This window comes from Camelus ferus, chromosome 24, assembly GCF_009834535.1.
Source record: "Camelus ferus isolate YT-003-E chromosome 24, BCGSAC_Cfer_1.0, whole genome shotgun sequence".
Lineage (NCBI taxonomy): Eukaryota > Metazoa > Chordata > Mammalia > Artiodactyla > Camelidae > Camelus > Camelus ferus.
Genome location: NC_045719.1, coordinates 6,155,444 through 6,170,092, shown reverse-complemented (window position 1 = coordinate 6,170,092; position 14,649 = coordinate 6,155,444). Strand labels below are relative to the sequence as shown.

Here is a 14,649-nt window from a genome sequence, read left to right as displayed (position 1 = left end):
ATCTTTTCTTTTTATTTTTAACCAAGTATTTTTTATTTAAAAAAATTTAAGTTGAAGTACAATAACATGTAACATTATATTAGTTTCAGGTGAAAACATAATGATTTGATATTTGTATATACTGTGAAATGATGACCACAATAAGTCTTAATAGTTAATATTCATCACCATATGTAGTTATAAAATTTTTTCTTGTGATGAAAACTTAAGATTTACTAAAACCCCAGGTTTTTTTTTAGCTGTTATGTTTTTTTTTTTCCCTTAATTGAAGTACAGTCAGTTACAGTGTGTCAGTTTCTGGTGTACAGCACATTGTCCCAGTCATGCATATGCATACATATATTCATTTTCATATTCTTTTTCATTAAAGGTTATTACAAGATAGATATTGAACATAATTCCCTGTGCTATACAGAAGGAACTTTTTTAAAATCTGTTTTTATGTATAGTAGCTAACATTTGTAAATCTCAAACTCCCAAATTTATCCCTTCCCACCCCCTTTCCCTGGTAACCATAAGATTGTTTACTGTGTCTGTGAGTCTGTTTCCATTTTGTAGATGAGTTCACAGTGTCCTTTTTTTTTTTTTTTTTCTTTTTTTCTTTTTTCAGATTCTACATATGAGTGGTATCATATGGTATTTTTCTTTCTGGCTTACTTCACTTAGAATGATGATCTCTAGGTCCATCCATGTTCCTGCAAATGGCATTGTTTTACTCCTTTTTATGGCTGAATAGAATTAAATTGTACAAATATACCACATCTTCTTTATCCAGTCATCTGTCAATGGACATTTAGGTTGCTTCCATGTCTTGGCTATTGTATATAGTGCTGCTATGAACATTGGAGGGCATGTACCTTCTCAAATTCGAGTTCCCTCCAGATATATACCCAGAAGTGGGATTGCTGGATTATATGGTAAGTCTATTTTTAGTTTCCTGAGGAATTGCCATACTGTTTCACATAGTGGCTGCACCAAACTACATTCCTACCAGCAGTGTAGGAGGATTTCCTTTTCTTCACATTCTCTCCAGCATTTATCATTTATGGACTTTTGAATGATGGCCATTCTGACTGGTATGATGTGATACCTCATTGTAGTTTTGATTTGCATTTCTCTGATAATTAGTGATATTGAGTATTTTTTCATATGCCTATTGGCCATTTGTATGTCTTCACTGGAGAATTTTTTAGATCTGCTGCCCATTTTTGGATTGGATTGTTTGTTTTTTTGTTATTAAGTTGCATGAGCTGTTTATATATTCTGGAAATTAAGATTTTGTCAGTCACATCATTTGCAAATATTTTCTCCCATTTCATAGGCTGTCATTTTGTTTTGCTCATGGTTTCCTTTGCTGTACAAAAGCTTGTGAGTTTAATTAGGTCCCATTTGTTTATTTTTGCTTTGCCTCTGTAGACTGACCTAGACGAACATTGCTAAGATTTATGTCAGAGAATGTTTTGCCTATGTTCTCTTCTAGGAGATTTATTGTGTCTTACATTTAAGTCTTTAAGACATCTTGAGTTTATTTTGTGTATGGAGTGAGGGAGCATTCTAACTTCATTGATTTACATGCTGCTATCCAGTTTTCTCAACACCACTTGCTGAAGAGACTGTCTTTTCTCCATTGTATATTCTTGCCTCCTTTGTCAAAGATTAACTGACCATAGGTTTGTGTGTTTAAGCACTGTTTACTTTACATGGTCAGTTGTATAAAATGTAACTTATATTTCAATTTTAAAAATAAATGAGGAAATAGAGGACTTAAAATCAAGTTTTTGGAGCTATCTGAATAAATGATAGAAGAGGGAAAATAAAAAGAAGAATCCAAAGCAATAAGAGAGGGAATTGGGTGATTTAATGCCATCCTGCTGTGGGAGGGCTGGTCGGAACCCCAGGCCATGAAGACCATGCCATGTCCTCGGGGCCAAGCCCTCCTCAGAAGTGAGTGTGTTTTCAACTTTTTGAGTAAACAGTCAAAAAAAAAAGTTTAACAAGTCTAACAAATATGTTTTGAGCCTTGATCTGAGTAAAAAGGAATCAAGTCAGGCTTATAGAGATTTCTAGACATAGACAAATGTACCATAATTTCCCTAAAACATCATTTATTTCTGTGTTTCAAGCAGCACCTGAGGAGGTGAGGGGCTAAAATCTACATTTGCCAGATAGACTTTTCTTAAAGATTCTTTCTTATGGTGAATATATATGTATGTGTCTTATTTTTCATTAATAGTATATATTAAAATAGTAACTATAAAACTACAGAGTCTGAAACGGGACCACTGCCCTAGAGACACCTGAGTGCTCTTCTGATCTCTCTTCCCTCCTTCCTCTCCAGAAGTAGCCACGACCCTGCCTTGTTTCTCTCCTATTTGTTTTTATAATTTCACCATGTACTCTGCACCTTCTGAAAAACATAGTTTATTTTTGGCACTTTGAGGACTTTGTATAAATTTGAAAATCATACCCTAATGGACTAGTCTTCTCTAACTTACTTCTTTCACCAGTTTTGTGAGATTCACCCAGATGCCTGTTGGTAGTTCCTCCATGTTTCTTGCTGTGTAATATTCTACCATATGGATGTACCAGAGTTCATACACTTTACTTTAATGAACACTTGAATTGTTTCCCATTTTTGACTATTAGAAACAATGCTGTGAGAACATTTTAATGTAAGTCTCCCAGTGCACCTGTGTGAGATTGTCTCTAGGTTATGTATCTAGGGGTGCTGATGGGTTTTAGGGTCTGTGGCTGTTCAAATGTAAACAGTTGTGCAGAACTGTTTTCCAAAGCAGTTGTAGCAGCTTGCACTCCCACCAGCAATGTGTGTGTGAGATTTTCTTTCTGTATTCACACTAGCACTGGTGTGATCAAACTTTTAAATTTTTGTCAGTCTGGTAGTATGTAGTGGTATCTATTTGCATTGATATTAATTACTTAGGTATTAATCTGCACATCCATGATTATTAATGAGGTTGAGTACTATTTTTTATTGGCTGTTTGTGTTTCCTCTTTTGTGAAGTGCAGATTCCAGTCTTTTGCCCATTTTTCTATTGGATTATTTATCTTTTTCTTGTTGATTTGTTGATTTGTTAAATTCCTCTGTCCATTCTTTATCAGTTATATGCTGCAAACATTGAGAGGGCTTGGACGCCTCTGCAAAGCTTCAGAGAATGAGGACTGCCAGGGTCTCATAGGTGAAGTTGAAGTTCTCCAGGCCTGTAGAAAATTCCACACCAAGAACAGTTTATGCAAAGATTATATTTGCTTACAGGCCTCCAGTGAAAATGACTGGAAAAAAGGTAAAAAAGGGGGCAAGAACTGCTTTTCCTCGTCAGGCAAATTAGATTTGTTTCTGGATTTAACACTCCTGTCTTTGAAGACTAGTTTTCATGTGGACTAAATGCATTTGGTGGATTTGTGTGTTTCTGCAGTGTGGCCTTTATCTCTGCACCCTGCGTTTGAAGGTTCATCTGTGACAAAGCACAGCACATCTCGGGGGTGGGGACGCCGATTGGAGGGAACATCCTCTGAGCAGAAAGTGTCCATTTCCAGACATGCTCCTTTTAAATATTTGAAGTATCTTAGAGAAATATTTAAAACTCCAACTTAAGGCGGATTTCCATAATACGTCTGTCCTTCTGAAGACATAATTTATTTGTATTTCCCTGGGAACCATATAGGAGCAGCAGTTCAAAGCTTGAAACGGATTTTCCTTTTATTTGTTATCTCTTCACAGTTGACAGATCTGTCTGGCTAAGCTGTGATTTGGCGGTGCCAGGTCCTTAATTCCAGCTTTTTAAAAGTACGGGGAGGGAAAGCCGTCATTCTGAGGCGACACACATACAAAACCTCATTTGCCCCTCATTACCTCATTCATCAGGGCGGAGAGCACTCTGGCCAGAGATCACATGCTTTGGCCTAGGGAGAGGGTGACTCTTATTTTGTTCTCTGATCGACCGGGCCTCTGAGCGGGGTGGAGAAGGGCTGAAAATAGTCATTTCTTGGCTACACGGGACCATTTACAAGTGAGAAGGAGAAACAAGGTCCCTGGAGGTTGGCCTCACTGGTCACAGTGGATGGGATATGAGCGGAGTTGGTTAAGTCCCGAGGAAAACTTACAGCGGCTTCGATTCATTCAAATTGTTTATATTTGTTAAAAGATAAAACTCAAGTGGACTCTTCTGTTCAAAGTCTGAGTTCTCAGCTTGTTTCCAGGTTGGCATCCACAGATACCAGCTGTCACCCAAATGTAATGTCACTCTTGCCCTTATATGTTGTGTGTGTTAATCTGATCCACTGTCTTAGGAAAGTCAGACATCTGTCTGCTTTCCTTCACTCATTCAGCCAACGTTATTAAACAAGTATTACGTGCCAGGCACCGTGCAAGGTATTAGGGATTAAAAAATGGATAAGACAAATCAGTGGTTTTTCTTCAACAAACGTTTATTCAAAACTGGTGTTGGAAGTCAGAATCGATGTGGCTTTTGGGAAGGAAGGGCTTGTGATTAGAAGGAGCCATGAGGGCCCCTGGCGCACTGGTCATGGTTGGCTTTATGATTTGGGTGCTGGCTAGGTGGCTGCATTCATTTTGTGAAAAATTCATTGAGCTGATCACTTCTGTGGTGTGCATTTTTTGGTAAAAATGCTATGCTTTAATAAAATTTACATTAGAAAACTACAATCTACAAATATTTAAAAAGAAAAAAAACCTTTATGAAATTGGAATCCCCAGGAATAAAGTAAAAGATTCTTTTAGGGATGAAACACACTGGCACTGAGTTCCAGTGCCTTTTTCCTAGTGTGCTTATTTCTTCCTGGAATCTTGGCACCACTTTGCCCCCAAACAGCACCTTGGAAGGTATAACCTTGGAATATACCAGGAAAAAGCATTTTGTTAAAAGTTAGAAAAAACCATGTGAAAGTGTCATAGAAAACAAAGGCACTTTCCTCCTTGACCCCTCAAGATTCTCTGAATGTGAAACTCTGCTCTCAACTTACATTTTCTGTTAGTCAAAAGAGATTAGCAACTTTCATCTGCTCATGACATATTATCTATGTTGTTTTAGTCTTTTTAACCAATAAATGTTCAAGGATGTCAGTGGGTTTAGATTGTAGCTGCCCTTAAGTAGAGCCTTCCCTTCTCTGCTCTGCACTTATTTAAAGGCACTGTGGCTGGGCCCGAGCGTGTAAATAGAACGTAGCCCCATGGTGCTGTGCTCTTACTTAGGTCCTGGGGATGAGTTTAAAAGTGATGACATTTCGGTGAACTATATTCAATATCTTGTAGTGACCTACAATGAAAAAAGAATATGAAAAGGAATATACATATGTATATGTATGACTGAAACATTATGCTGTACACCAGAAACTGACACAACATTGTAAACTGACTATACTTAAACTTTAAAAAAAAAAAAGTGATTACATCTAAGACAGAGCTTAAGAAATTTCATGCAAATACCCATCTTTAGTTCGTCAACAACCAGTTAAACAAACCATGACTCCAGTGCCTGGTCAATTTTTTTAAAAATATAATATGAACTTCAGAAAGTTACCAAAATGCTTGCGGCACTTACAGAACAGGAGAACTTGCCCAAGTAAAGTTACGACTGACAGCAGTCCAAAGCATTCTCCTTTTTCGATTTTATGATTTGCACTGACATTTACTAATGTTTTATTTAGCTTTTATAGACACTAAGTTTGTGTTAAACAGAGTTGTGATTTTCAGTTCATTTCAGGTCTCTTAGAGTGACCGGATAATTTATTGTCCAAACCCAGGCACTTTTGAAGAAGAAAAGACAGTAAAAATAATTAACAGTGTCAACTGATCTACAAGGGTAACCTAGAACTGGCTCGGACAAATCAGGACATCTGATCACCCAAGCTAGCTTTAGATGAGGGAAAAAAAGAACCAGAGGTTTTTCCTCCACCAGCCTATACTGTACGTTTTAACAGCGACATTTCCTGCACCCTTTCCTCGAGTCCATTACTCTTCAACCTACCTGGCCTCCCTGCTTCATCTACCTCCTGGATACTTCTAAGGCCACATGCTTTGGCTTAGTTAATCTACCAGCTGGCCCTGCCTTTATGTATTAAACACATACAGTGTAAAAGGTCACGTTAATTGCTCCTTACTCTCTTGCAAATCACATTCTTTTTTTTTTTTTTTTTTTTTTTTGGAGGTACTGGGGATTGAATCCTGGACCTCATGTATGCTAAGCATGTGCGCTACCACTGAGCTATACCACCCCTCCCACATTCATTTTTGATAATCATAGCTGATTTAAAGCAAAACAAAACAAAAAGTGAAACACTCAACTCAAACCCACACTTCCCTGTGGTCTTTCCTAATACTCAACTTTCCTAGTTGCCTCAGGCTCTATTTCTTTATCATCACCTAGGTTCACTGTTTTTACTCTGCTGTATTCTGTTCACTGAATGTAAGTTTGTACGTGTTAAGTCATTTCACACATGTGTGTTTTGCTTTCCAGTCAATTAAGATGATAAAGAACTGAATCTCTTTTTTTCTGGCTCACATATTGCCTGGTACAGAGTTCCATATGCAGAACTTCCTCAGTATGCTTACTGACGAAACAAATCTTTTGATGCCCACAAAATTCCAAGAACTTAACTTTCCCCCAAAATGTAACATTTTCTTGGACTTAAGTTGAAATACAGTCAATCTTCATTAATCACAGATTCTGTATTTCTGAACCTGCCTGTTCACTAAATTTATTTGTAACTCCAAAAGCAACACTTGCAGCACTTCCTTGGCCTTTGGTGGACTTGAGCAGAGGGGCAAAAAAAGTGACTCACCTAGTAGTGCACCTTCCCAGCTGAGCTCCTGCGAGGCCACTCTCTGCCTCCTTGTTTTAAGTCTCATAAGGTAAACATGTATCCTTTCCATGAAATTTAATGCCATGTTTTTGCATTTTTATGCTTTTTGTTGGTGATTTCATTGTTTAAAATGGCCCCTAAGCGCAGTGCTGAGGTGCTGTCTTGTGTTCCTAAGCACAGAAGTTATGGTGTGCCTTGTGGAGACGGTATATATGTTAGATAAGCTTTGTTCAGGCATGAATTATAGTGGTGTTGGCCGTGAATTCGCTGTTAATGAATCAACAATAGATATTAAATAAGGTGTCCTTAAATGGAAACATATATAAAGTCACGGACTGATTGGTTGACAAAAACATTGTGACCAGAGGCCTCCTAACTCTGTTTCCTCTACAGGCAATGGTTCAACTAATTCAGTGTTTGTAGCAACTTAATAGAACATACTACACCAAATAGTGAGCATGGACTGTACTTAAATACTTGAAACATTGTTTAGAACTGCCCTACCTGAAATACCACAAAGAGTTAATTTGCTCATGAATACCATTCTGAGTATGGACCAAGATTGTCCTAAAATTTAATCATTTACTTTATAATCATCAAACACATTCTGCCTGTTTAAAACATTTTGTTGATTCCAGAACAACCAACTCTCATTCCATAAATAAATGATGAACTACAACATAGTTTGATGTGGCTCATATACATGAAGGCATTATTGCCTGAGCTATTATAGTTCTCTTGGAAACAAATGAAATTCTAAGAGCCTATTTTTATCACTTATTTCTTATGAAGAAAAAAATGTGTTCAAAACCACACCATCAGTGTGACAGCACTGAATTGTCGAATGTAGTATATGGCCCACAGTTAGCTATAGGATGCATTTTTAGATCTAAGAAACAGCTGGAAAAAGTTAAAGGAAATAGAATTGGTTACTAATTTCATCTTTTTTGAGGAAGAAGAACATATTTACTATTGCATGGCCTGAGTATCTGAGTTTATTTCTATAGAGTTATTAATCCCCCCCAAAGAGTTCATAGAATTGTCCTAAAATTAATTCGTTTGCAATGCAGAGGATGGAATGTCCTGAACAATCAGCTGAACTCTACATTTTCTCTTGGGGAGCAGGAGAAAGAAAACAGGGCTAGAAGTCAAGAGCCCAACCATCACATTTAAAGTTGTCCTGCCGGAGTCGTGCAAATGTCCACTTCACACCTACTTCTTCATCTTCCTTATTTGGAAAAAAGTGCAGTAGATGGTTAGCCACCCACATCAGTGGCACAACAAAAGGATGACAAAGCTCTGAATCTGACTGCAAATTTGTTACAATGCTGAAGCGGTGAGTAGCAAAAATTGTGAATATTTATCCTCCACGTGCTGCGTGCTAGGCACCATGCTATGCAGTTCACATGTCGTAACACCACAAATGCTCCCAAAAGCCCCAGGCAGCATCCCATGTTCAGAGGAGGAAATAGAGGATTGGGAGGCTTTTGACTTGTCCCCGATCATTCTGTTCAGGAGGTGAGGGTACCTAGTTTTGAACAGTTCGCTAACTCCATTGCCTGAGCTCCCAAACAGTGTTTCTTTTCCTTGTGTAATTTCAGGCATGATTTCAACTTTTCAGTTTTGAAGTTTTCAAGTGATGATTTAACATGTATTAAGGCACACACCCCTGATCAATTAATATAGGGAGATTTGCTCCTGGCTTCTCTCAAGGAAGATGATTAAAATAATGGCCATAATCTTTCATAGTACTGTCGAATCAATTGATAAATAAGATCTGCCTTGGGTTCAGAAGACAAAGAGATTTTGAATCTTTAGCTCTGTATAGCTAATGGGATATTTGCAAATATATAGCTAGGAAAAACTGAAGAGAGCAATTGTTCTTTGTTCTGTTTTGGTCTGTTTAAGGAAAGCCTTTGACAGATAGGAAAGTAGCTGTTGTTTGTAAATTTTGAAGTCTGGGAGCTTACTGAATTCATTCTGAAGGCTCCTTGTCAAATGCTGTGCCTAGGCAAATCGAACTTCACAAAACTGTATCAACCAAGCCTTAGCCTTCCAAAACAGAGACCAAGCTAGATGGTGCAGCCAGTTAGTTTTTCTCAGACATTTCTGTCTCTCCCTACCAAACTGCATTAAAAAAAGGTGGGGGGGGCATCTTATCACTAATTTAAGAATGTATAAGACATTTTCTTAGGGTGTATTACATTAGAAATGTTTTGCAATCAAAGTTTATTCAAGATATCTAATCTTTAAGGACTTTCTTTTTCCATCATTAGTCAACAGCACAAAGAAGAAGTTAAGACACCTAAAAGTAAGCCCAGAAATGAGGGGAAAAAATTTGTTTTTGAGTTCTGGAAGGCAAAGATGAGGAATGAGTAGGGTAGGACACCCAGGCTAGTCTTACGACTTGACCACATCCTAGATGCAGATCGGTTCATCTTGATCAAATGTGCCCAGATGACTGGTGGTGGGATGAGGGGAATGAACCCGACCGCTGCCTTTGTAACGATCACCCCTCTCCTCCATCAGGCAGTGGAAGGGGAGGCTGGGTGTGCTAGGCACCCAGCAGGCTCACCTCCTCAGGAGAAGTACCCTCCCTCACCCCCAAGTATAGAGCCTGATGAGATCTTTTCTCATGACCAATAGCAAGGGAGTGGATTTTATGAGGTAGTTCAACTTTGCATTTTTGCTTCAGATAATGACACTGAGCCCCCTAAAGCTGAGTTCCTCTGCCAAGTTTATGATTATCCTCTCTATCCAAAATCTTCTTCCCTTTCTTGTCCCGCCCATGTTTCCCTCAGGATTGAGGAATATCAAGAAAAGGGGGAATCAAAACCGAGCAGGACCCTGCAGGGCCGTGCAGGGTACAAAAGCCCCTCTGTGTTCCCCGTTTCTTCTTTGTAGAGAAAAAGGCTTTAGTCTTCTGGGCCTTCCCTGAGTTCCAAAGAGCAGCCTCAAGCAGTTGCTAATTAGAGAAGTGAGGGAATGCAGAAATAAAGGAAAAGCAGTCAAGTAAGAAAGGCAATGATAGCTCACACAATAGTTGAGTGATAAAACAAAGTCCTAGCTCATCCCCAGGGGACACACACGACACTCTGACGCATATCTTTGAGTTGTTCTGACCGTTACCCAGGTGGAGGACACCGACCACAAGCCCGTAGACCCCAGACTAGCTGGAACTAGAAGATGATTGAAATTCCCAAAGGCTTCACCCTGTTACCTCACCACCAACCAATCAGACCAAAGTGCACAAGCTGATCATGTATCCTGTAACCCTCACCCCAAATGTTGCCTTTAAAACCCTTTCCTGAAAGCCAGAGGGGAGTTCGGGTCTTTTGAGCTGGAGCTGCCTGTTCTCCTTGCTTGGTGCCCTGCAGTAAATGCTGTATACTCCCCTTCACCACAGCCTTGGGTAAGTAGATTGGCTTTGCTGCTCACTGGGGAGAGGACCCAAGTTCCATTCAGTAAGTTGGTTACACAATCAAGAGTATAAATTACTATGGGGCACTTTTGTTTTAAAAGCAGAAGAAAGTCCTTCAGATTGTTATAGGAAGATGACAGTTTTCAAGTGCTTATTTGAGGAAGTTGGCGGTTTATAAAGAACTCACACTTCCAGCATCTGCCAGTTACGTCCACTTCATTGTTTGTGGCTGGGACCATCGGACCTGCCCAGGTAGACTGTGTCTTGACGCGCTTCAGCTCTCCCTCCTCAGGAAGTCTGCCTCTGCCCTGCTTCTTCTGCAAGATGCTCCGTTTCCTGAATCTGAAGGGTCTTTTCCTCTGGCTAGAGAAGAGAAAGGTCTTTTGAGATCTTGGCTTCAAGTCTTTTTGAGAGCCAAGATTCCTTTTCCATCTTCCCAGGGCAGCCCCACACCAGAGACGTGGGGATGTGTCTAGAGAGACACATGGGTCAAATATTGTCTCCCTTATTTGACTGTCCACCAGAACCATTACACCCTTCCTTGCACAGGAATGCCTGGCAGCTCTGTAAACCCAGAGCCCACATCAGTCTTGGCTCACCCAAGATTCATTATTTTTGCTCAGTGCCTCCCATGTAAGAGATGCTTAGAATAATATTTAATTACTGATAAATGCCATTTATAGCTGATTCAATATAGTATTGTCATTTCAATGAAAATTTGGTCCTCCAGCTCTCAGACTAGAATACAGCTTCCTGGTATAACTGATTCAATGAAAAAAATAGATGTGACTTGTCAACTTGGCTCGCTCTCAAGTTTGAGAATTTACTGGTATCAAAGAGAAGTGGTTTGTTAGCTGTCAGTTGTAGACAGACATAACTTGGGTGTTTCCTCCATTTTTCCCCCTTCTGTCCCTCCCTCATTTTTGCTTCTTCCTTATGACACTTCAGGGACAAAAATTGCATTAGGATTGGGAGGACTGGGGAAAAGTCCCACAGAAAGATAGAGATTGGGTTACGCAAGACAGCGTTTTATCCCTTTCTGTTACTTTCCCCTCGGTGGCTCTTTTGAAGGCTGGGATGATGTCAGTCCATTATTTGCATGATCTTCCACTTGGAGAGTTCATGGACAATGTCCTTACATGGTATATTTTTCTGCTTTGCTCTTGTGAAGTTTCTACTTAGGGAATTTTCTTTTCTTATATTTGCAAGTCAAAAGGCCCAACAACATCGTCAAAGTGTATGAGAAATAAAATGGACCACTGGCTCCATTTAGGTACATTAGGGACCGTAGCAAAGCTTTACTGTCCACAATTCATAGCCAGCAGCGTCCTGTTGCTCCCAGACATTGCAGTTAATCTATTTAGTCTGCAAATAAGCTCACTCTGGTTCATTAGATGCAGCAGGTTAACTGAAGTACATAGCCTTCTCCATACCCCAAGAATACAAGACCCTGGTGGGGATTTTATGTAACTTTCTTCCGTGGAGTTGCTTCATCCCGAAAAGAAATCGGTAGAGCTTGATGTAACTCAAAAACAGGCAGAAAATACGCAAGCAAGTGAAAAGGTGGACGCCTACAGTGTCTGAGCTGTTTAGAAGCAAAAGCGATTATTGTGGAGTAAATGCCTTTAACGTTGATAGAAGTAAGTTCAGAATAGGACATCAGAAGCAGAGGCTGTGAGATTACCTTTCAAAAATTAGTGTAGTGTATGTTAGAGTCTCATGTGCGCTTCAGAAGCTGCTGGGAAGTGGTGGGGCTGTCGCTTCCAGTGTCCCCTGCTGCCCCGCACATAGAGTTGGAAACGGTTAAATGGATGCGGAAGGGAAAGAAAGAGAAGAGGACCCGCGTTCATTTCCCCTAAACTCCCCTAAATCCACATGTGGAGCAATGGCCGCGTCTTGCCAGAAAGGGAAATCCGAGTCGGGTCTGATAAAGGACTGATAAAGATGTCCCTCATTCTCCGTAGGAAGCCGGCACCCGGGCACGACGTGAGGACCGCCAGACTCGCTGACTGCGGTCGCTTCCCGAGGGGCCCCGGGAGCGCCTGCTGGAAGGTGGGAGGTGGAGTTGCTTCTGGGAAGAGACCAAAGGAATTAGTAACTGGAAATTCTGTAACAGAGACCCTTCTCCCAAACCCTATAGCCCTTTCACCCCAAACCCCCTGCCGAGAAGCAAGAGGACTGGAGACAGACGTGGTGGAGGGAGAGTCACGTTTCGGAGAGGGAAGTGAAATAAAGAGGGCGGCACCCGGGGGGACCTGTGCGTCATTGAGGGACCGAGGAGAAGAGCGGGCGCACGGGGTGGAAAAGAAGAAGTGGGAGCGAGAAGCAGGAGGGGGCGGCCGCGGAGCGCGAGTTGGGGCGCCGCGAAGAGCCCGAGCCTCCTGCCTTCTCCGGGCCGCGCCCCGGCCGCCCGCAGCCTCCCGGCGCCCGCTCCGACCCACGCGCTCCGGATCCGGCCGGCGGGGCGTGCCCTCCGCGCGCAGAATGTGGCAGCGGACACGGCCCCGGCCCCGCGCTCCCTGGCGCTGGGCGCTGGCGCTGCTGGCCCTGGGCGGCGCGGGACTGTGCCACGCCGGCCCGCAGCCCAGGCACCCCGCGCGGCCCAGCGCCAGGAACAAGTAAGTGCGCGGCTCCTCCTCGCCCCCAGGACGGCGAGGTTCCCTCCAAGAACCGTGGGGCCTCCGCCTACCCGTCCCCGAACCGCCAATGGCCCTGAAGCTGCCCTGCCGAGGCGGTGAGCCGCATCCCGGGTCCCACTCCGGCGGCCGGGGCGGTGCCTCCTCCGCGGTGGCTGCGTGCTCCAGGGCCCGCGCGCGCGCGGGGCGTCCCGGGCGACCTCGCCTGCGCCTCCAGCAGTGCTGCCTCGGGGCCACGGGGCGCGGGGAGTGGCCCGCAGAGCAGGGCGATCAGGAGACTGCCCCCGGGAATCACTGGGGTCCCTGGGACAGGGGGCTCTTCCTATCTCCTGTCGGGCAAAAGTGCACTCTCTTAAGAGGCGCACCCGCGCACCCTCCGGATGTCTGCTTGTCCAGCCCCCGCCTCCGCAGGGACGACGGGCTCCCCGATTCTCACTTTGTCCCCTCTCCCCTAGCCTCATTGTTCTCCGGGTTTACGCTGTGCGCTTCTCCCTCCCTCCTTCACCCCAGGAATTGGTGCGCCTACATCGTGAACAAGAACGTGAGCTGCTCGGTGCTGGAGGGAAGTGAGAGTTTTATTCAGGCTCAGTACAACTGTGCTTGGAACCAGATGCCCTGTCCGTCCGCGCTCGTGTAAGTCTCGGAGCGGAGGGGAGGGCGGGGAGCGCCCTGGCCTGGGCCGCGGGGGTGGAGGTGGGGTCAGAGCACTGGGCTCCAGCCGCTCAGTAAATCTCTTCCAGCGGGTGAAAACTCAGCCCCTGAAAAGTTTGCGCTCTGAGCAGGGTACCAGGCACGCCGGGGGATCTAAGGAACGTGTGTTGCCTGGAGTGAGCACCGAGGATGCGCCAGCCTTGGGAGCTTGTGATCACCGGACATAGAAGGGGACGAACAAAGCCCCTACCCCCACTTCTCTCTCTCCCTTTTTCTTTCAATTTTATTACTAACATAAGGCAGCTGGACCTAATTAGATCCATATTGTGTGTTCTGGGGCAAGAGAAGACTCCAAAATGTATACTGCTAAAAACTTTTACGTGTAGAATTAGCTGAGAGGTTTGCTCTAGTCAGTGTTCTGAAACAGCCAAGTTTTTCCCAAATGTCCCCATAAGACTGGCCTCCTCCAGGTGTTGTAGATCTCCAAAGTCCCTAGGAACTACTTGCTTGAAAGTGTGCCATTGCTGTTTTTTTCAAATCAGATTTGGGGGGATTCAGCTAAGTGGTTGTCAGAAGAGAATGGTCCTTAAAGAGCAGGGGAAGAATTAATCCTTTTGCTTATAAAGATTTCACCATCTTATAAAAACAAAGAGGAAGCGAAGCAATAGGGTACAGATTTTGTTATGTGCATCCCACTCATTCACTTGTCATCTGGCAAGTCTTTGTGTTTTTGTGTAAGTCATATATCAGAGGATGAGCTGATGTGAATAAATGGGGAACACGTGTAATGTTTGAAATTAATTGTTTTCCCCTAAGAATAAGTTGTTTGTCTTAGAGCACAGTTGTCTTTACAGCAAAGAATAGCCAGTAGGCGGATCTGTCTCTGGCAGTTCAAGGGGACAGACTGAAACTCGTGCTCCAGGAAGCCTTATTCCAGAAGGCAGTAAATGAGCCTTCAGGCATGGGAGGTGGAAGTGCTCCCAGGATCATTGCACATGGGCTGCGGTGGGAAAGGATAATTCCTGTTAGGAAAAGCTCAACAAATGAAACCCCCAAAACCAAAGCAAACAGAAACTTAAAAGAGATCCCCCAACTTGCTAT

At 42.8% G+C, this 14,649-nt stretch overlaps 1 protein-coding gene and 1 long non-coding RNA gene across 3 annotated transcripts in view; one reads left to right on the top strand and one right to left on the bottom strand.

The window, feature by feature from the left end:
• Window positions 1-4,425: 4,425 nt before the first annotated feature.
• LOC116659585 lies at window positions 4,426-13,399 on the bottom strand. Of its 2 annotated transcripts, XR_004314937.1 has the most exons (4): window positions 12,951-13,399; window positions 11,946-12,332; window positions 10,449-10,624; window positions 4,426-5,294 (listed from the first exon to the last, which is right to left on the bottom strand). It is a non-coding gene; the product is annotated as an uncharacterized LOC116659585 (long non-coding RNA). The 2 variants fall into 2 exon arrangements; XR_004314936.1 differs by having other exon boundaries at window positions 10,449-12,332.
• EMILIN2 (elastin microfibril interfacer 2) overlaps window positions 12,438-14,649 on the top strand; it is a 46,336-nt gene continuing 44,124 nt past the window's right edge. Inside the window, exons 1-2 of the mRNA XM_032467341.1 lie at window positions 12,438-12,879; window positions 13,408-13,530. Coding sequence (XP_032323232.1) covers window positions 12,746-12,879; window positions 13,408-13,530 — 257 coding nt within the window. The 5' untranslated portion in view covers window positions 12,438-12,745. The remainder of the gene's footprint in view (window positions 12,880-13,407; window positions 13,531-14,649) is intronic.